This window comes from Anser brachyrhynchus (assembly GCF_964034855.1).
Source record: "Anser brachyrhynchus genome assembly, chromosome: 1".
In the NCBI taxonomy this organism is placed as follows: Eukaryota; Metazoa; Chordata; class Aves; order Anseriformes; family Anatidae; genus Anser; species Anser brachyrhynchus.
Genome location: NC_137694.1, coordinates 100,602,744 through 100,625,107, shown reverse-complemented (window position 1 = coordinate 100,625,107; position 22,364 = coordinate 100,602,744). Strand labels below are relative to the sequence as shown.

The window sequence follows — 22,364 nt, the reverse complement described above, 5'->3', positions numbered from 1 at the left end:
TACTTGCATGGCTTTCACCATGTGTAGTTGGTGTGAATGCTATACCCTGGGTGGATACGAGGCGGCAGTCACCACTCCAGAGCCTCCTGAATATATGGTGTGACGTGTCTTTCACAGGGAAAAGCTAGAGATCAACGAAGCATTTAATGCTGTCTGCAAGGGAAGATCTTTCCAAACAGAGCTGAAGGCTCTACCAGATCTAAGCCTCCTACAGGAAATGCCCCTCCAGGGCATTTCAACCTGCTGGTCTGTGGAGGGTTGCCAAGAAGAGCCTTTACTGTCAGAAAAGCATTCTGCAAATTAAAAAAGGTCAGAGAATCCAAAGTGCTTCACTGTTAAGTGAGGGAAAGTTTCCTCTTCAATCTCATTCTAGCCATCCTTCAAAATCAACTTGATTGCCTACAATTGACAATATCTCTCCCTAGTGCTGATTTGCAGCTCAGCGGATGTCAAAGGGCTTGTCTGGCCAGCCCAAACGTTTGCTCCTGGGAAGCTACCTGGAAGAAAGGCCAAGTGCAGACACACCTTTATGGACCTCAAAAAACACTGAAACATTCACACCTCAGCCCTAGGTGGCGAGTCCGAGCCACTCTCCTGTTCCACAACAGGGTGGAGACAGAAAGGGCAGCCCCAACCAAACAGGCTAGGAACCAGGCACACAACCAGGCACCCCAACCCTCAGGCCTCTGCTTTAGCACATACCCACTTTTTCATCATATCAAAACAGGATTCGGAGAATTTATCCAGACAGGTATGTGATAGATGTTGCTACCAAGCCATTTGTCTCTCTTGTGCGCATACGCTGAACTGGTTTGCTCACAACTCACACTCCTCATTCATCTTCTGGTGAAATTGATTTCTTCTGTTGAGCCTGCCAAAACTAAGAGGAGGTTTGGGTAAGTGTTTCAGTCTAGGACGTGAAACAGTTACTGCGTTTGGTACCATGAGGATCTATGCTTCCTACTTCCCCAGAGATATGATCTCCAATTTAACAAAAAAGAAGGAAATGCAGACCTGTAACACCTAAATTCAGTCAGCTATATCCACCACCAGATTTGGATCTGCACCAGATTCTGGGGGGAAAAAAAGCACCAGCTTGGAGCAAAGTATTACATTATAAAATCTACAGGGAAAACTCTAAAATAACGAGCTCAGAAGTGGATGATCAGGAGGTTCAATGTACCAGAGAAGTTGATTTAATCAGACTGACCCAGGGATAAATGAGATCTAAATGTTTCACAGGCAGAGGGAAAAACTTGTTTTCTGTTTGGGACATAAATTATGATCCACTGACCTGCAGGCTTGGGTTTCTCTTGCTACCGACTCACCTCTGAAGCAGACACGGGTGGTTACACATCAGTAAGGGTAAAATTCCATCAGGCACACTCACTCTTCTGTCTTCACTCTCCATTTTCTGAAGGGAAACACCTCTTTCCTTTCCCTACTCGCCCAGCATCACTTACTCAAACCACCAACCCTACCCCCAGTAGCACAGCATGTTTTTTTCCTCCTAAGAAAACAGCCCAGGGGGTTCTGCAAATAGCAAGAGGGAAAAGTAGGGCAGCTTTCCTCCAAGCACCGTGTTCAAATCTGCAGGGAGGTAGCATCAGGCACTCCTGTCTGCAAAGGCAAGGGCTGAGGCAGGTGCAGCACGCCAACCAAATGCTGGCCTAAAAGTCCAGAGGCGCTGTTCTGATCTACAAGCCATCCTGAACAATTTGTTCAACCGTCCTGAAACAAATACAGCTGCGAGGAAGAATTTACATGTGTGGCAACTCAAGTTCCAATTAGCCGAGGAAATGGGTCCTGGGAGATCAAATTAGTTTGTGGCAGCAGGAAGATAGTTAATTTAGCATGCTCAGACAAGCAATTATTTCTTTCCCTAAATACTATTTTCTCCATGTCTTGATGCCTCTCTCCCGCATTGACCCACAGCCGTATCTTGTGATATCATTTGTGACAACCTTTTAGAAGCAGTTCTGCAGAGAGAATAATCTGGGTGTGCTTTAGCTAAGGTAGAACGAGTCATAGGCAGGTGCAGAAGGGTTGCTGGGAGCACATACGGGATTGAAAAAGCAGACCATAGTCCTGAGCAGCTGCTGCACACAATTAGCACCAAGCCCCCCCCAGCCTGAGTATTTCATGACCCAGACAGGAAAGTGAAGAGCAAAAACAGCACTTTTTAAAACCCTTTTCTAAAACATCAGTAAACACACTGTCGCTGTGACAGTGACAACACAGGAACGGGTTCCCCAGAGACATCTCAGAGTCTCCCTTCGTACTCCAGAGATACTCAGAAGCCTTCCAGACAGTCCCAGCCAACTCGTTCTAGGTTACCCTGCTTGTGCCAGAAGGCTAGGATATGACCCCCAACGGTCCTTTCCAAGCCAGCTGCTCTGTGACTATGTGAAGAAGCTCATCGATTCACTCTGATGGAGAGGGACTTCCAATGGCCTGTATTTACATCCCAGTCATGCAGGGCAGCATGCTCAGCAGAGCTTTTCTTGCTTCAGTCAATAACGCAGGCTGCTTTCACAGCATACACAGGAGTTTTAACTTGTGTAAGATCGCATTTTTGGCATTGACCCCTACATTCCAGAAAAAAAAAAAAACTCCTTTACAATGTCTGAAGAACAGGGGTGGTTTGGTTTGTGACAGCACCTAGAGGCCATGTGAAAATTCAAGACAGAATTAAGATTTTTTTTCCGCACTCAAGTCTCACTACCCTGGACAGTGACAATTTCAGAGCTGCCCTATACCAGTTGACCTGAGCAGAAGAGATTTGTGCTCTTGTAAGAATAAGCAGAGAAGATATCTTTGCAGATACAAGGTTCAGTCATGCATGATGTGGTATTTTTATTTTTCAATTCACAGCCTATTTCCAGGGGCCATGGAATAAATAAGTGGAGTGCTCCTATACTGTAAAGGAATCAAAAATGCCTTACATCTTTACTTTTTGCTCCTCCACTCACAAGAATCACAAAATTAGTGAAAATGCTCTTAGTCACATATAACACAATGATGCCCAGGCACCATTTCCAGAATCGCTGCAGCAATTTTAGTGAGAAGTTTATTGCAATAAACAAATATACAGGGTTTAGGCTTGTATTTTATTAGGGAAAGGAAAAACCAACTCAACTTAAAGACCATGCAGGCAGGCTCCTAAAAAGATGATTAAAATATACCACAGGAGTCACCTATAATCTGATTTTGGCAATCTACATAGTTAAACCAACACCAGAAGAAATACTTGGTACATGAGCAATAGTTCTTTAGGAAACTGCAGTGAGATTGCTTAATTATTTAGCCTGCTACTAATTTTAAACTTCAGCCCAAGCTGCTCTGACAGCAGCAACTTCCACAGCTTAAAAGGAGCCTTTGTATGTAGACCAAAGAACTTAACTGGTGAGCTCAGGACATCCTCTCCATATCTATTTGTATTAGATATAAAGATCCCACACTGTTGTACTTTCCGTAATTATTAAAGATGCAAGCCAACCAATGAGCAATTAAGATTTATTCTTATGAAGGAGAAGTGTCAGCATACAGTACATCTTATTCATGTCCCAAGAGCAGCACTGCGATTCCAGCAACTTAAAAAACACTGAACGGTCGCTCGTATTTACCTTCTTGGATAAGCTTCTCTTTACGATCCTGTGGAAGAGAAAACACATCATTATTCTATTAGAAGAAGCTTCAATCAGCCTAGGCTAACAGAAAAGCTATTCTAATGTTTCAGCCTGGAATACAGGAAGATCACATCACATAAGCGCAAATACTGCTAACAGTCATAATTCAAAAATAAAAACAAATAAGGCATTTACCTTCACCTATCTGCTAGGAAAGATGCTCAGACTGATCTCTGCAGATCAGTCTCCTCTCATTGGCCAGCACAGACCAAGTGCTCTGATGTACTTTTCACCAAACCAGCTGTGTTCCAGTTAACTTATATACTTAGTCTCTACCTCCTCCTTCTGGCTGAATAATCTGGTTTAAAAACCCAATTATGGAGAAACTTCTTAGCAACTTGCCTAAATGTTCTCGTGTTCACTTTCAGCCCATTTGTATCTCACTTTGCAGTCAAGTACCATTCCACAGAAGAATACTGTTATGGCACACAGAAGGTATTGTCCAAACTACTTCTGCTGGAATAATCCAGAAGAAATGCTCAAGACTTAGCAGTTTAAATTTCTCTGCTGCCTTCCCAGACACACAACAATCACTCCTCAGAGAGGAGCGTGACTACTACCGTGCTTTATATTCCACTGTAAAACAAAGAAAAATCCCCAAACATCAGTAAAGGAACTGGAATAGAGCAAGATGCATTATCCCGAAGACTATATCAAAGACTCCAGCTTAAGTATTCCCTGGCAAGTATATCTAGATGTCCCTCACACACATTCAGGTTTATTTTCAAGTACTCACATACTAATCCACACTTTTTAGCTAAGCGCAAGCGTGGTTTAGCATACGTAACAAAACCACTGCAACAAAATACTGCAGGAACACTGAAGTCTGAAAAGAAACTGTATTAACATGTTTGGTAAGTCTGTTAAAACCTGTATTTCAGGTTTATCCTATAAAATAATATTAATTACAAGTATTCTATTAATTTCAATTGACATCGGTGCTTCCTGGTTTACGATTTGATCTAAAATAACAGCCACTGTCTGCCAGTTGCCTACCATTTTCTTACATATATAGCTAAGTATCTTCAGAATGATCTACTATTGCTCAGATTCTGACACCCACCTTTCAGGATTCAGAACAGAAGCAAGATATGCCTTCCAAAAGCTCAAAAATCTGGGTGAGGTCCGACCCTGTATTCAGCATAAGTACTCCTCCCCATTTGCTTCATGGGGCTGGACAAACGGCCACACAATTCAGAGACCTTGCTAGGCCTGCCACCCATAAGCTCCCCATCGTAGTAGCTAATCGTAGTACCTAATACTTCGTTTAAGTTGTGAACACACCTAAAGCGTGCCAACAGCGGAAAATAGTAGTCTCTTATGATTAATCTACACAGTCAGTGGTATGAAAAGCTTTATTATAACAAAGTATCTTGAACAGAGAAACTAACTGCCTGTATCTGTGGGTACAATACAGAATTCTTACCACATGAGGAATTTGCAAGCTATTAGGCACCTCTGGGATTGTAGATTCAGCACTAGCTTGCCCTCCCTTGTTACTTTACTGGCATAAAGCATTCTTAGACACAAGGAGACCCCACTAATTAAATCCCCAGAAAAGTCTTTGTTTTACAACCTGCTGTTCACTTGCACTCGGTGCCATCAACAGACTCACCCTGTCAGTCTTAAAGACAGCTATCCAGAAGAGGATCGGTCCTACTGCAAACAAAGCTCCCATAAAGGACGTCTTGGGCGTCGGGCGGAAAGTAGGGTAGACGTTCTGCGTCTTCGCATGGGCCCAGCGGAGCAAGGAAGGATCTTCCTGTGTCGGGAGGACAACACTGAACCCCTGCCCTCACAGACCAGGGGTCCAGCGGTGGGCACCCCATGTCGCACAACCCCATTTGCCCCCGCCGCAGCACCGCGGCCTACAAATCCCCGTCCCGAAGCCAGGGAGGACACCAAGGTCACCGTGAGGAGGGGAAGGCACCGCACCGCCCGCACCAGCCCGCACCCCGAGGAACGACCCCGCTGCGAGACCCGAGGCCGGGCGGCCATGCCCGGCGCCCCTCGCCCCACACTCACGATGACGGCCGGCGGGCTCGGGCTGTTGAGCTGCAGCTGGTACTGCCGCTTGAGCTGGGCGCGGATGGCCAAGCGCTCGGCCTCGGCACGCCGCTTCTCCAGCGACGCGTCGTAGTCGGCGGGGTCGAGCTCGGCCGGCAGCGAGACGAACTGGCTGGGCCCGTACCCTTTGGCCGCGGTCGGGGGCGGCCCGGCCGCCATTTTGAGCAGCCCTCGCTCGGCAGCAGCGCGCAGCCGCGGCGGGCGGGGCCGCCATGAGGGGACGGCGCTCCCTGCTGCCGCCCCCCGGCCTGGAGGGGCTGCGTTAGGGTGTCTTGGGGTTTCACGTTCGGGGCTGCTCGAAAACGGGCTGGCTGCGTTGTGGTGGAAAGCACAAAGGCTGCTGAAACATCGCCACGCAGCAGTTGGAGGCGTGCTGGAGCAGGGAGGGGGGCGGCAGAGGGCGGGGGGGGGAACAGGATCGTTGTGCCTTCCTCTCACAAGCTGCTGCCCACCTAATCATTTTCTCGTGGGGTAATTCTGGAGGGCTCACGTGAATTTTTATTCTTTATTTTTACTTTTTTAGGTGCTCACAGCAAAAGGAAGTCGATCCCTTGTTGGTAACAGCATCAGCAGGTTAAATGGGCTGTGGCTCTGAAAAAAGGACCTGCAGGGCAGAGTGGAGGTGTAAGGAGATTTGTGGTGATGTGCTCCTGAACCTGGGCACCAGATCAGACCACACTGTTATCATTGTATCTTTCACAGCAGCAGACTTTGCACGTTTAAGCAAAATATTCAATTTCTTGTTACATCAGTGATGTATCGCAGGCATGCTGGAAGTTGCACAATCCCTCTGTCATTGATTTCGGCTTCAAATCATTTCTTTGATTCTCACACCAAGGCCAGGCTGCTTAGATAAGCTGCCAGATAACCTTCAGAATCATCTGGTGGTGACTCACTTCTTTGATCACCTTTATCGATGGGTTCACAAGTCAACATCTGCTGATTAATACAAGGTGAAGAGAGCAAGCTCTGGCCTGTAGGTTTTGACTTCAGGAAGTTTCTGTTTTGTCAGTGTTAAGAGCTTTGTCCTACAGAGAAGTAAAAACTGTGTGCAAATTGCCTTTCTGGAAACAAACTTGCCAGTAAACAAGTTTTCTTATGTTTTTTCTTTCTTCATTATACAAAGCAATGATAGTGGCTATGCTGATGGGAACCAAGTAGGATTATGGCTATATATATATGTAGTTATGATCTCATTTACACTGGGGTAACTCTACAGACTTAGGTAATGTTGGGTGAGGGATTACAGTTTGGTCCTGAGCATATACAAAATAAAATTGCTGACTTTATTTAGGACGCTGTACTTTGGCAATGCAAGAAAAGAGCAGAAGCGTTCCTCACGTCATATGATTTCCCTCTACTTTTACCCAAGTGCTCAGAAAATAGATGATCTCCTTTTGGTCTGAGCACTTAATTAGGAGCTGGAGCTCTGTGGTTTGCTTCCAACAGGAAGAAATATGAGCTGGATATTCCTTCAGTTTGTGTACCTTGCACATACCAGCACAGCAGGAGGCACTTTTCCCTCTCTCAAGTACAAGCCTACAGTCCTTTCAGAAACTCTCTCTCAGTGTTCCTCTGGCTTTTCCACCCTTGTTTTCTTCACAAAGACACAACTGCTAATCCAAGTGAAAACTGCAGCTGCTTCATTTGCAGTGATCTCCAAAGGATGTCCTTCTTACATGCCTTGTTGCATTTTTTCCCAGGTCTTTCAGCATGGCCAGTACTTGGGATCATGGTTTCTATTATGTGGGAAAATTCACTCCCTTTACTTTCCCCTTTCATTACATACCAGGGCCATCAGATTTAATGAGCTCTGTGATTGTCTCTAGCTCCACGATTTTCTCTCTCCATAACTGGCATGTATGGTGAGCTACTTCAGCAGCACAGTATGTATTCCAGCAGCCCTGCCATGTGGCACTCCTGTGGTACTTTTATCTCCAAGGGCTTCCAAATACTTAGCAGCCTGTGTTTCCATGTCCATGCACGGCCTGCTTCTTTCTCTGAAATTTAAAAGCTGTTCCTCCCTGCTCTGTGTTATTTCTGAAAAATTGACACACGCAGCCTTGAAACAGAGGGAACCCTGCCAGGTATGGGGGTGCAGGTTGCAGCTAGGAATGAAGATTAGCGTACTGGAAGTGATAGCTGCTCTGTAGGAAATGCTGAGTGTTTTTTCCCTCTTTGCTGGATCACAGAATGGAACAGAAAACTCCTGTCCCTGCAGATATCCCAAAGGACACCGGAACAACCATATGCTTTTCCCCCAGTCTGTTGGCTTCTGAGGTCTATCTGCAATGGTGTGGGACAGTTGCTGTGGGCAGGAGCAAAGATGATCTTGTGGTGAAGTCACTTGGCAAAGGCAGTGGGTTCCGTTCCCAGCCTTGTTATAGACTCTATGTGATCTTATCTCCACAGGTCCAAGCTGTGCCTTCTCCCTCTCTCCAGAGCTCACAGCTGTGAGTGTGCATGCTTGGCATGCAAACAGTGCTGAAATTAATTCTTCTGGGAGAAAAACAGAAGGTGCAAAGCAACGTTTCCATTAACAGTGTAATGTACTGTATTAGAAAATTGAACAACCAGCCACTATGCTGAAAACACCTTTGCATTTCATCGTTAATCACTAACTCATCCTCTTTCCCAAAGGATCAAGTTCCCTACAGGGAGTCTTTTCTGAGTGATGTCACTTATTTTATGGGGTAAGAAAATAACTAAATTGCTTCTAGAGATGCATATTCTCTGACACTCGAGCCTGTGCATTGCAGTTTGTTGCTTTCACTCCTCCAGAGGCGATTTTGTGCATTTTCTTTTTTAACAAAAGCCGTGTCTCTAACTTCAAAATATCATCATTCAGCAAAAGCCCGAGATACCAACAATAAGGGTCTAAAACTTGCATAAAACAATGTGAAGCAAAAAAAAAAAAAAAAAAAACCAAATACTAGGGTCAAAGTCCTTGACAGAAATCAGTGACTGTGTTTTTTCCTGCTGACAGGAATGGCTGCACACAGTGTGAAATGCTGCAGTGACAAACTGGACTCCTGTGCAGACCTCCTCATCATCCACTCATTCTTAGCCACCATATGACAGATTCAAAACACGCTGCAAAACACCTTTGAAACAAAATATTCTGCAAGAATGAACAAATTGTCCCTGTTTTTGCCTGTCAGATCAAGAAGCTCATTTGACTCTCCTCCTGACTGCACAGTGGCTAGTGTTGACCTGTCAAAAAGCAGGAATGTAAAACAGGCACTAGTGAGAGTGGGGCCACAGGCTTGAACTAGAATATGCTGGTCTTAAAATCACATCCTTGTGCACTCAAACATCAAGACTTTAAAGGTTAGAACTGAAGTGTTTTCTTTCTTTTTAGTCAGGACCACTTGTTATTGAATGTTTGAGGTTGGCAGCACTGAATCAAATTGAGAATTCTCATATGAAAGTGCCTTTGAAGTTTACATCATCTGTTTTCTTTATGATCAGCAGTAACTGAAATGGAGAGAAGCAGCCAGGAAAATTAATCTGCGTCCGGAACCTTCTGGTGGGTTGACCTTGACTGGCTGCCAGACGCCCACCCAGCTGCCCTCTCTCTCTCCCACTCCCCCACAGGACAAGGAGAGAAAACAAGATGGAAAAGCTCATGGGTTGAGATAGACACAATTTAATAAAAAACAGAAAAAGCTGTGCACAAAAGCAAAGCAAAAGGAATTCATTCGCTACTTCCCATCAGCAGACAGATGTCCAGCCATATCCTGGGAAGTTGGGCCCCTGTGTGTGTAGCAATTACTTGGGAAGACAAACACCATAACCACAAATGTCCGCCCATACTCCACTTTCCCCTCAGCTTTTATTGCTGAGCACGATGCCGTATGGCAAAGGACATCCCTTTGGTTAGTTGGGGTCAGCTGTCCCGGCTGCATCCCCTCCCAGCTTCTTGCCCAGCTCCAGTCTGCTGGCCTTTGGGGGAGGTGGGAGGATGCTAGAGAGAAAGCCTTCAAGCTGTGCAAGCACTGCTCGGCAGCAGCCAAAACACTGGTGTGTCACCAACTCTGTTCTAGACACAGCTGCAAAGCACAGCACCATAGGGGCTGCTCTGAACAAGGTTAACTCCACCCTAGACAGACCCAGCACGAACCTCTCCTGAATATTTGGTTCTGCACACAGCTGAATTCTGAGCATGTTCTCATCCACATCAGAAATCTGAAATCAGCTGCACTTCTATGGCAGACTTCTTTGGTTGAAGCTGCAAATAACTTTCAGCTTGACTTCAAAGTAACCCAAGATAATGATCTTCATTTCAGACCTGTGTGATTTTGTTAGTGACTTTCCAGTTATGTTCCAAAATGTACACAGACTCATTTTGTTCAACAGATAACACAAAGTGGCATCTCTGCAGAGTGGCCCAGCAAAGTGACTATGTGTTGCAAGTGAATGAAAGGAAAATTAAGCCAAATTACAGACCTGTCTACCTGTCTCCGAGGTGATTTTGCATGTGTTGTGGTTCTACCTGCTATGCATCTGAACTCCACAACAACTGCTTTCTCACTCCCCCTCCTCAAAGGGAAAGGGAGAGAAAATATGATGGGAAGGGCTCAAGGACTGAGATAAGGACAGGGAGATCACCCACCAAGTATCTCCAGGGGCAAAACAGACTCAGCACAGAGAAATTAATGTAATTTATTGCCTATCACTAGCAGACTAGAACAGTGAGAATCTAAAAGCCAACAAAAAACACCTTCCCCCCATCCACCCTCTACCACCTCCTCTCCCTGAGCGGCGCAGGGCAGTGGGGGCTGCGGTCAGTCCCTGATGCTTCGTCTCCACCGCTCCTTCACGGTCACTCCCTGCCCCTGCTCCACGCGGGGTCCTTCCCATGGGATGCCGTCCTTCCCGAACTGATCCTGCGGGGGCTGCCCACAGGCAGCAGCTCCTCAAGAACTGCTCCCACACGGCTCCGTACCGCAGGGTCCATCCCTCAGGAGCAAACTGCTCCAGCACGGGTCCCCCACGGGCGGCAGCTCCCCCCAGACCCCTGCTCCTGCGTGGGCTCCTCTCCACGGGCTGCAGCTCCGGCCCGGGGCCTGCTCCTGCAGGGGCTCTCCATGGGCCGCAGCCTCCTCCAGGCCACATCCACCTGCTCCACCGGGGGCTCCTCCACGGGCTGCAGCGTGGAGATCTGCTCCGTGTGGGACCCATGGGCTGCAGGGGGACAGCCTGCTCCACCGGGGGCCTCTCCACAGCCCGCAGGGGAACTGCTGCTGCCTGCCTGGAGCACCTCCTGCCCTCCTGCTGCACTGACCTGGGGGCTGCAGGGCTGGTTCTCACTCCTCTCTCCCAGCTGCTGTGGAGCAGCAGGTGTTTTTTTCCCCCCTTTCTTAAATCTGCTCTCATGGAGGTGCAAACAACATCTCTTATTAGCTCGGCTCTGGGCAGTGGGTCCCTTCGGAGCTGGTTGAAACTGGCCCTTATCTAACATGGGCCAGCTTCTGGATTCTTCTCACAGAGGCCACCCCTGCAGCCCCCTGCTACCAAAACCTTGCCATGTAAACCCAGTACAGCATGACACTTTCAGAAGAGACAGGTTAAATATGCTGTCATCTCAAAAAATACTTGTGTGTGTCAAACTTCTGTGGAGTGCTTATGGTTGCCCTGTTTGCAATAGTTGTCAGGTTGGGTCAACATGTTTTGAACATGTTTTTGGGCTCTGTTTTGAATTCTCATTGCCTTTTGAAAGAAAGCAAGTGGAAAAGAAGGGCAGAAGCTGACAAGGACACTAATATCATAAGAGAGTTCCCAAACAGAGGTCCCTTACTTCCAATTCCTACCTGTAATGGACAGGAAGGGTCATTTGGTTCCTGTTCCTGTTCCATACAAGGGATTGAATACTGATGTGTATGCTGCCAACCTTCTTCTGTGTGGAATTAATATCAGTCATCCAACTGCATGGATAAATCCATGGTTAAATCCAAGGCTTGAATCAGAAAGAGAGCAGTAAAAGGTATTGGGATACAGCACAGTTTATCTAGGCATAGAATGAGTGTCTAATTGCAGTAATACAGCTATGTTAATAAATTGTCCAGAGAAATGTAATTCATTCAGAGTTAAGAACCAAAGTCCCCAGTATCTTTATCTTACAGTTGTTTAAAGGAAACCTGGCACGCAAAGGAAGGAGTTAACATGGTTAGGGGAATTATAGATAGTTCAATCGTTATTACAGCCAACAGGCCACCCATAAATGTACATCAAGTGTTGAGCTCAGCAGGAGTTAGTTACAAAACTAGGACACTTAATGAGTCATAAACTGCCAGGAATAATGAGAAACAGCATTAAACAAACCATTTCTGCCTCTCCTGGGCATGTCCAGAGACGGTGACAAGAAGCCCTCTGCTGTTTCAGCTGTTCCTGCTGAAATAAAATTTTTGACTCACACTGAATTATGGCTGTGGCTGAGCTGCCCAACATGGGGAGCTGGAGCTGCCTGGGCACCTCTGGTGGAAGAAAGAGAACCCGTCAGTGAACATCTCGTCTCCACTTGCTTGCAGGACATTGATTGTAGCATCTTGTACTATAATTCATTTTCATAGCTCTCTCTCTGCTTCCAGCTCCTCCTAGGGGAGCCTGTTAATAGTCACACAGCGCTGAAGAAAAACTAGAGTGGGTAAGGAAGAGATCTTAGAATGAAGTATCCTGGCAATTAAAAAGCTGAATGTCTAAGGATAAGTCCTGTTATTGGCTAAGTCTACGTCTGTGTCAGAAGTGCCTAACCAGCCAAGGAAGAATATTACTCCTAGGCTTCCCCTAACTGTTCTCCATAACTGTCAAGGAGAGGAAAGTCAAGTGTTGCAGGAAATGTCTCACACAGCGTAAGGAGAGGAATCTTTTCTGGCCTGCTGCTCCCGACACACATCACTGCCAGCAGCTGACTTCCCCCCCCCCCCCCCCCCCATTTCTGCCCAGCTGTTTTGCCCTGTCCACAAAAGAAAAGATAGATCTGTCTCATTCAATTTGAGTACCTGAAATGCAGGGGTGCCCACTGTGAACTTTGCCTGCTTCTCTCTGACACGATGGAGGAAGCTCAAGACTGTGAGTCCTTCTATCCTGAGACGTGTCTAGGAGGCTGTGAGCCATCCCCTAGAGGACCTATCTTTCCTCATGGACTCTGGAATGAGTCTAATTCAGCCTAGACACATCTACTTTTAAATGGCTAAAATTAGGTGAGGTGAATTCTTCCCCGACCCCCCAGAGAATCTAGTGTGTCGGGGTGACATGGCTCTTGTAGCCCAGGGCCAAATGTTACACAGCATTTATTTTACCTGAAGGATCCTCCTGTATGTTCTTCCCAAACACACAGGTGAAAACTGTGGGGGACAACACCAAAACCAGCCTGAAATCTGCAACAGATCAGCCTTGAAGGAGAGGCATTTCCACTGCACAGCTATAAAGAAAAAAAGATACTCACTTTATTTTGCTTTATATATTTTGTTAAAAGTCTGGAGGTTAAATTTTAAAGCAAGGCTTTGAGAACACACTGTGAAGCAGGCCATCAGCATGAATAAAATGTGTTAGCAGGGACATGTTGAATTTAGTGCGACTGTTTGGCAATCTCTGTATCGCAGTGGGGAAGTACTTAGTTGTGGCAATGCAGAGTGGCTTTTTTTTTTTTCTCAAGTAAAAGACAGAATACAAATGAGGCTGTTGCTGCAGAATGCCAGCTAGTGGGAAAGATATACACTATGCAGCCTGGCTATTTTATTGTTTAAGAAATGATGGTAACACTAAAACCTTAAACTTCTGACCTATAGAGATAGAATGGCAGAGCAGTGCTTTCTTTGGGCTCTTGTTATCATTGTATAAATCAGGAACATAAATGAAGACAGAAGAGTCCCTTAGAATTGCAGAACCCTGTATCTATCAGGTTTCATGTGTCTTGCTGAGGGGAGTGGGTAAGGCAGCTGCCAAGGTTAGAAATTACCTCCTAAATTGGTGCCTCCATGCTTCTCTAGATAACCTCTTAGCAGAGAGGCATGCTCTGTGGATAAAGTGCTTCTGTTTACAGTGCTGCTAGCCTGGCCACTGTAATTGTGATTTGCAACCCCTAAGGAAGATTGCTCTCTCTAGTGTGACCCTTGCAGGGTCCCTTTAGACACAGCGCTTTCCCCAGTCTCCTATTGCCCCTCACTCCACCCCCTTACATGCACCTGCTTCTTCCTGAAGATGTTTTTCCATACCCAGACCTCTCCCCCCACACTCCCACAACTGCTGAGGTGCTCTTTGAACATCATCTGACTTCCTCTGCCTCCTCACTTTCTGCTCGGTCTTCTCCCTGCTCTCCACCTGGCTGTACCTCACTCACTTTCTTCCAAACATCTTCCCAAGAAGCTCCAGTCTTGGTGGCAGCCACTTGCAAATGCCTAGCAGATGGCAGATGCTAAACATTTGTGGCACTCCGCTCTCTGTTTCTTCTCCTCCTCTCTGTGTCAAGCAACCTGTACATGACACATTGGCAGCAGAGGCATTCATGTTCTTCCTAACTTGCTTTCATTTACTTCAGATGCTTCCTGTGGCCCGAAGCCAGGGGAATTACAACCAGCCTTTGCGTTGCTTGCTGGTTCTCCTCAGACCACGAGGGCTGATCACCTCCCATTTAGCTGGGAGGCTGCATTTCTCCAAATCTCCTGGGGGACTGAACACATGCCACCAGCTGAAGGAAAAAGAGCAGGGACTCACCTCTCAACCTGCCTAATTCTTGCCAGGATAATCCTTCTCACCAAGGACTGATATACCCGCAGGGGAAAATGGTATGCTGAAATCTGTTTTTCTCAAATCCAAATAAAATTGGAAATACGAAACAAAACAAAGCACTCACTCTGCTCAACAGTCATCAAAAGTATTTTTTTTTTCCAGTTGTATAACTCCTCCTCAGAAGAGAGCACTCTATTTGCCATCCCTTTGCTTTGTGCAGGAGGACCACGTCAACTCCTTAACCATTCAGTCAGGGATCTGGTAAGACATCCCTTGGGCAGAACTCCAGTTAATCAGAGCGTGGGTATTTCAGGGTGGCTTCTTCTGGCAAAGGATCGCTTCCTTGTTTGAGAGTTGTGTGTTTTTTGTACTGCATGGCAGTGAAAAAGCAAGATGTAGCCAGGAAAAGGTAGCATTAATTCAGGGATGGGAGCAGTGGATCACAAGCTCCACAACTGGGATTGCCCTTGTGACACATCTTGCCACCCTCCTGCTTTTATGACCTGCCCCTGTCTCAGGAATGGGAGTCTTTGCATCCACTCCAGGACTTCTGAAGATATCATCAGTGTTTCCTAGCAGTGAGGGGTAGAGCTAAAAGCATAATGGGTTAATGATGGTTGTGATAAAAATAGCGTCAGAAATAGGCTGATGAAATTCCACCATCACCACCACTTTCACAGGTTTTCTGTTTTGATGCAATATTTCTGTTTTGTTTGGCAGAAAACAGAAACACCCTTTCTTCCTTCTATTAAAAAATATTTTTGTGTGTTTATTTTTCACCTCCTTTTCTCCTCCTTATAAGAGCTGCTAAGGAAAACAGAGAAAAAAACAAGAGGGGAGAGAGAGAGGGATAATGAAGAAGAAAACAATACAGGTTTTTGTTATTTTGAAGCTTTTTTTTTTTTCAACCGAAGCCAGAAATATCATCGTGATAAAAATATAAGAATGCTCCTTTCAGCAAACACTGCCATTTCTCTACACTTCCTCAAATCAATTCCTGCTGCATTGTGTCTCTCTGAATGTAGCGAAGGCAGACTAACATGAGACATCCAGAAAAATGTTGACGTCTGGCAACATCCCTGGTTTGGTTTTAGAAGTGCAGAAAAGCAATGGTAAACCAGCAAATTTTCCTTAGTTTTTTAATTTTCTTATTATTGATTTTCTTAACAATTATCTGTAACTGGTGCTTCACTTTATGAAGGAACTTTAAGTTGCTCCTTTCTGCATGAGTGATGAAACTCTACATAGGCTGGTCCAGTGGGTGTGCTGCAGACAGGCCTGGTTTGCTGGAGCATGCTTGGGTCGTGCTCAAAGAGGATTGCTATTGACCTGAAACGTCTGCTGCCTCTCCTGAGATGAAATCAGTGAATCTCTGCAGAAAGCAGGAGGTAAATAGCAGTGATGCAGTAAAACTGCTTCCTGGAAAAGGAGAGCTTTTCTACAAGCATTCACACTACCCTGCAGGGACCAAAAGAGAATCAAAACAAGCTCTGTAATCACATCTTGCAGCAAAAAGATCATTCTTTACTAAAGTCTGGAATACTTTTCCATTAGGTAGTCAACAATATGCATAGCTGAATGTGGAGAGGGTTTTGAGCAATACAGTCTCAAACTAGTGGAAGGGTTCAAAAAGGAAGGGAAGCCTGGTCTCATTCAAAACTTAATATATCTTTTCAAGATGCATCTCTGCAGCAACAGTAAAAGTAATAAGGATCAACAGTAATTCTGGCCAGTTTTATGTATGCTGGGTTTCAGCCCAAGTAGAAATTCCTTGAGGGAAAAAATAAAGGTTTATAATGGAAGTACTGAGCAGACTGGGGCTGTGATTGGTAATGCTTCTTCTGCAGCTTCATTCTTAACCCTGGGCTGCTTTCTGCTGGTAAAAATAGCTGCTGCCAAGACACTGATGGCCTTAAAGAAGCTGCAGTGCTCTTGCTTCCAGAGGAACTTCCTATTGTTTCTATGTAGAGCACTGAAACCACTGATCTGGTTCAGAAAATAATACTGGGGTTGCAATTGAGCTTTTACAGCTGCTGTTTCACGTACCCAAAGAAAACAGTTTTAGGGGGGTAGGGGGATGAAAACACACAAACTTTTCTTAAACAGTGCAATTAATTCACTGTAAGCAAAACTAAAGGCACACGATTTTGATCTGAGCTGAGCTGAGCCCTTAGGATCCATTTAGAGGCATCCCTGACAGAAGGCTTCAGTGGATACCAGTGACAAAGGGAGGCTGGGTTCTCATCAGGAGTATTGTGAGACCAAGGACTATTCAGCAGAAAGGACAAGCTTGTGTGTTGGCCTTGCAAAAAGACACAAAGGGAGAAGTACGAAAGCAATCTCCCTCTGGTCCAGTAGCCAAGGCAAAATGCAGTGTGTGGGAGTGCTGGAAAGAGAAGAAAATGTGCTGCCAGGCCCCAGTCTCGGTGGATTATTAAATGTCAAAACACCTTGCCAGCTGGTGATGTGGTCAAAACCTATTCTTAGCTCACCCATGCTACAGAAGGGTGAGCTAGAGCTGTGTACCATTTTTTTGAGGCAGAAATGCGCTGGACAGGGCAGGACTGGCAGCCCTGCTGCACGTTGGGGAACACGAGGAGGTTTGTGCATGGTGATCTCCCACCAGGGACGAGGGAGTAAGCATCAGCTCACCCAAAGGGCTTTGTGGAGGTGCTCGTTCATCCTTCTCCACTGGGAGATGCAGCCCAGTGGGTTGTGTCTAACAGCAAGCAGAGGGAGGCCTGATATTGTCCTGAAATCTCTTGCTGATCTTGGGAAATCTCCCCCACTGTCTACTTCAGTTTCCCTGACTAATACTTTTAGTCATCTTTTTGTTGGCCCTTTTGGGAATTATAAGTGGACCACATCCCATATGCTGGAACTTCTTAACGGAGGTTGCTAGTTCAGTTTTGCAAGGAACCCAGGAGTAAACCTGGAGTATCGTGGTTGCTACATTATCCTCTGGAGGTTTAACCCTACTATTGCAGGAGACACTGCCCAATGTCCAAGAGCTGAAGCAAGAATTTATCTATGGGAAACTCCGTAAAGAATCCCCTCTAGTCACTGCAAAAGTACCATTAGTGCTGAACCTCCCTAGCTAAAAGGCTGTGTAGAAAGAGGATTTGATGTCTGAGTTATCTAGGTGCCTAGTGTATGAGGTCAGGAGTCAGTCCAACTTTTTTTCTGAATTCCTAATTGAGAAGTTTTGCCCAGGGGTGTTTCAAATTGCCCACATGGTCTAATATTTGGAAATACGTGTAGAGCCATTTTTAGCACTGGACATTTTCATCCAAGACTAATGCAGTGGGATCTCAGTGCTGCCAGAGCAAAGTCCCTCAGCACCATCTATATTGTGCTTTTGGCAGAGAAGGCTAAGAGCCATTTGGCAACTGAAGGATATAGGTTTAAAAGGGGACCGAGAGAGTATTTTTAGTCACCTCGTGATGGGCAGGAGCTACCCAAAGAAATCACGGGTCACATCACAGGGTATTTACCTTCATGACGATGTGCTCTTACTGCTATTGCTTCTGGCGGAGGGACTCCAGCTCTGAGGCTGGAGACCAAGCGTGGAGCAGAAGCAGTGGCTGGATCACACTGTGGGCATCTGCCCACACTGTCCTCAGGGCCTTGCAGTGCATTTGCAGCCCAGTCTTAACACCCAAATTTCATGTGCCCTTTGAGAAGAGCTCCCGCAGCTCCTGGGAGCACACTGCTCGCTCCTGTCGTGCTCTCCTTCACTGTGTCTGTCCCTTTCCAAATTTCCAGGGCTGGTAGCCTGGCAGCTCCGCAGCCTGAGGTGGCTGGTGTGTGCAGAGAGACGGCTTGTCAGAGACAGAGGACAAAAACAGATGTGTGAGACACCCATTAAAAACCTGCTGATGCCTTATGGTGAACTTTCATGAAATGCTGATTTATATACATTTCTGCTGAAGGGAGTGGATCCCTTCAATTTCCTGGTATTTATTTTTAGCAGCCTGATCATTTCCATGGAAATTCATTGCTTGGGAAATCTGTATGTCCTAAGTCACCGATTTGAAGACTCTTAGTCTTTTCCATCACAGCAGGCTCCGATATCAAGCACTTTGACACAGAAATATTAAAGAATGCCTTTTATTTTTCCTTTTACAAGTGATCTGTGAAATTCTAATTCATATCCATTGCACCTGAAAAAAAAAATATTTACTATTGTTCTTCCTTATTATTAAATGACTGCTTTTCTAAGATCATGTTTCCCTATTTTACATGGATTTTTGTTTATTTAGATGGAAAATTACAGCTATTTGCAACTCCTTATGTAAATGTATCTGAACAATTCTATTCATCATGATCAAAATTATTAGTAACCAGGATAAATGGAACCGTAGTTCATCAAACTAAAACAAACAGGTTCACTGATATAATTTCTGTTTCATTTGATTTGTAATGTTTTAAAGCAATTTTTCATTATTCTAATCAACAAGGCAAAAAAATGATGATGCCTTTGTTGGAGAGCACTGGTATGTGTCTTATCAGGAACAGTGCAATTTGTCGACACCTCACAACCTGAAATGCATTTGCATAAATTTTTGGATGAATACTCATCAATGAGAAACACATCTGGGAAATTGGTCTGCTGAGGATAACGCCTGCCAGGCCGACAAGACGTGGTGCTGGCTGTATCACAGGTGCTTTCTTTTTTTCGAACAGGTTTTCAGGTCCAGCCAAAGGAGACACGAAGGGCAGTGGGAGGTAAACAGCACCAGCCTTTTCCAGCAGGCAAAACCCCTTCAGTTGACTGGTGCCTCGCCTTGCAGGGAAGTGAGCCGTGCCCTCTGGTGGCAGATCAGGGAAGAAATAAATTTAAAACCTGATGAAATCTCCACTCCTCACTGCAGCATCAGGATTTGTACACGCTGACCCTGGTCGATGTATTGGGCCCCAGCTAGACTCGTCCTGCCATTGAAATCCAAGGGATTCTCATGTCAGGGGGCTCCCCCCTGCAGTCTGTGCTTCCTTGCTGCAGGCAGAGACAGCAAGAGGCATCCTTGCTCTTCCTAGACACAGTCTTTCAGCCAGAAAAGCAGATTTCAGAGGAGTCCTCAAGCATCTCGTTCAGAACATGCCCCATTTCCAATCTGCTCAGATATTGCAGCTCCCAAATACATGGCCGTGGCCAGCAGCGTTCGAGTGCTTCAATACCAGCTCTGTTTCTCAGAGCTTTATAACAAGCTGTTCTCATGGTTAGGAAGCTTTTAACAGTTCCTGTTGAATGATGAAATTGACTCAGTCTCAAATGTGGGCAAAAAGCAAGCAGAAGAGAGGAGAGCCAAGAGCAGAGGGACTGTGGTAACAACACCAGGCCTGTTATTAAGGTGACTGAGTTGTTTGTGGAGCTCTGAAGCTTTTCTTTCCTGTGCATGAGGTCTTTTTTTGCTTCCCAAATAATCTTCTGCATATTTGCCATATTGTTCCTGGCATTGGAGGCACCCTTTCCACCTGGGACTGTGGCCTCATGCCTTCCTGGATGCTTTCCTTTAGTCCTCCCTTGCTGCTTCTGGTGTGCACCGCGAGTCACTGAAGGATAAGTTTTGTACGGTTACTTTTCATGTAAAGGGAAGCGGCAAAAAGTTTAACATGACTGCAGCCTGTGTTTCTCGCTGATGTACGTGGTGGAAAGCTGTTGCAGGCAGGTGTCTTACACCTGGTTATACCGCTCAGTGCAGTGCCTACAGTGGAACTGGTGAGTGCCACACGCGGAGTACGTGACTCCGCACGTGACTTCTGTTCACAGAGGCAGCGTGGCACAGCTCAGACAGAAGCTACTGCTGCTACGTCCACACCTGGCGATGTGGCTTTGCAGCCTTGAATCCTGAATGAAATGTCGCTGTTTCTCCAAGGCACACAGAGTGCCGCGTCCCTGCTGCTGTGGTTAGAACGGCCCCTCAACGGGTGATACCCGTCCAGCACCATCTGGTGTCTTTCCTTTGTGGGCCCATGGCAGCAAACAAAGCATTGCACCACTGACCAGGTCTGCTTCCTTGTTCGTGCAGTGGAACGTTACCACTAGATGTGGCTGAATACACTAGGCCTGCTGACTTTGAAAAATAAATCAGAAGAATGAAACAAGAAAGAAGTTTCCAAGAGAAAACTCCAGCCAGTCTCCCCCTGTCTGCCTCACCCTCAACATTTCAGCAGCAATAAAGAGCAACAACAGCTTGCCCGTTGTGTCAGCCTGATGCTGGAGGTGCACGGAACATGTCTGTAGATAACTGAAAAGGTTTGCACATCCCTGTGGTTGCAAAGATCTCCAGTCATGGGGAGCTGTCTGTGCTTGGCCATATAACTCCGTGGTTATTGGGATGTTCTGGTGTGGAGTCATGCCCAGGAGAGCTTAGGTAGGTTTATAGCACTCTTTGAAATAATTAAAACAGCTCGGGTGAGAAAGCTCTCTGGTCAGTCACACCTAAAATTAATTGCCAGGGAAGGCTGGTGCAATAGCCCGTTAGCTTATGAACGATTTTTTCTAGCTCCTTGCATAGTGGGCTGCTCGGTCTGCTAAACCCAACGGACCTGTGAAGATTGGTTTCACATGACAAGATAACAGATTAAGATTTATTTTTAAAGGTGTCCCACAAACAGGAAAAGACTGCACAGTTGTTCACCTTTTATTTCTTCACAAAACATACAGAAAATATACAACTGTTGGCTTGTTGTTTTGATGTTTTTTCTGCCTAAGTTTTCTTTTCAAGTGGGAATGCCAAGCCTGAAAATCATTGATTTTGTAGAGATTTTGCTGAAGAGTAAGCGGTAAAATAAGAATTTTGTCAGATCTGGACTGAAGGACTAGAAAACATATCTATTCCCCTTATTGCTTGTCTAAAAAAAAAAAAAAATCTAAAAAGTTAAGTTTTTAGCTAAAGCTAAAAGCTAAACTTTTTTTTTTTTTTAAGATAAAACAAAAAAGTCATTTTAACAGATTAGTAAGAATAGAAATTAATTCTAAGTTAAAGATTTAACTCACTGGTATATTACCCTTATGATAATACTGCAATATTTTCTGTTTCCCATAGAAAGTTCAAGAAAACAAATGGTAGGAAATTCAGAATTCATAAGTGAAAAACAGGACAAAAAATATTGTTTAGAAGAGGGCATTCAGCTTCTCTTTTTGCACAAGTACATAGCAATAGCTGTATATTTTTGCAGTAGCAAAAGCTATTCTTGAAATTTGAAAGCAATTTTTAAGGATTCTGAATTACCTGAAGAAATAGAAAGGAGTACTTTCAGCTTCCTTTCTGCCCCTCAGCTTTGCACAGACTTTTCTTGTTTGAGGACTTTATTTTTGTCACATTCATGCAGGATATCAATCCTTTGAATTATTTATATATTTCATGATAGATTTGGAGCCAACCTTTTAGACCCAAATCCACATCTGGCCAATGTACTTTCAGCTTGCAAAGAGCTTTTTTGTGACGAGGTATTAAAATGCTGTCTCAGTGCACTGGTCCCTGCGGAATCATAGCAATGATGCAGTACGAAAACATGGACAGCCCTTGCAGCTGCTGGGGAAACATGGTTTGGTAGATGTTCCTCTTCTGTGTAGTGGAGGACTGCAGGCAGCAGCCTGCTGCCGGAAGCCTTTTTATGTCTGGTGAATCTGATATCTTCTAATTCATTTACTTCCCATGTCTTCTTCAGTCACACGCAGACACCCCTCATAGTGCCAGACTCGTCACTCGTGTGCAACCTGTTTTATATGATGCATCAGAAAGTGGCTTAATAAGCAATATCGGTGCTCTGGGGAGGATTCCTGTATTTCCTATAGTGTCCTATCGACTATAGGCTCCTACAGAGTCCTATAGAATCCTACAGACTCCTATAGGCTACATATTATTGTGTCCA

At 45.3% G+C, this 22,364-nt stretch overlaps 1 protein-coding gene across 1 annotated transcript; it reads right to left on the bottom strand.

The window, feature by feature from the left end:
* Positions 1–3,502: 3,502 nt before the first annotated feature.
* NDUFB4 (NADH:ubiquinone oxidoreductase subunit B4) lies at positions 3,503–5,965 on the bottom strand. The gene is made up of 3 exons (XM_080603510.1): positions 5,715–5,965; positions 5,305–5,451; positions 3,503–3,654 (listed from the first exon to the last, which is right to left on the bottom strand). Exons 1-3 carry the CDS (start codon positions 5,913–5,915, stop codon positions 3,595–3,597), a joined length of 408 nt encoding a protein of 135 aa, XP_080459636.1. The 5' UTR covers positions 5,916–5,965; the 3' UTR covers positions 3,503–3,594.
* Positions 5,966–22,364: the final 16,399 nt, after the last annotated feature.

Excerpts from the sequence above, each read along its gene's own strand:
- NDUFB4 (XM_080603510.1), bottom strand. The coding sequence starts at position 5,915 with ATGGCGGCCGGGCCGCCCCCGACCGCGGCCAAAGGGTACGGGCCCAGC. Across the intron at positions 5,452-5,714 it reads CGAGCCCGCCGGCCGTCATC|GAAGATCCTTCCTTGCTCCG; the intron begins GTGAGTGTGGGG and ends CTCCCGACACAG. Across the intron at positions 3,655-5,304 it reads CTGTCTTTAAGACTGACAGG|GATCGTAAAGAGAAGCTTAT; the intron begins GTGAGTCTGTTG and ends TCTCTTCCACAG.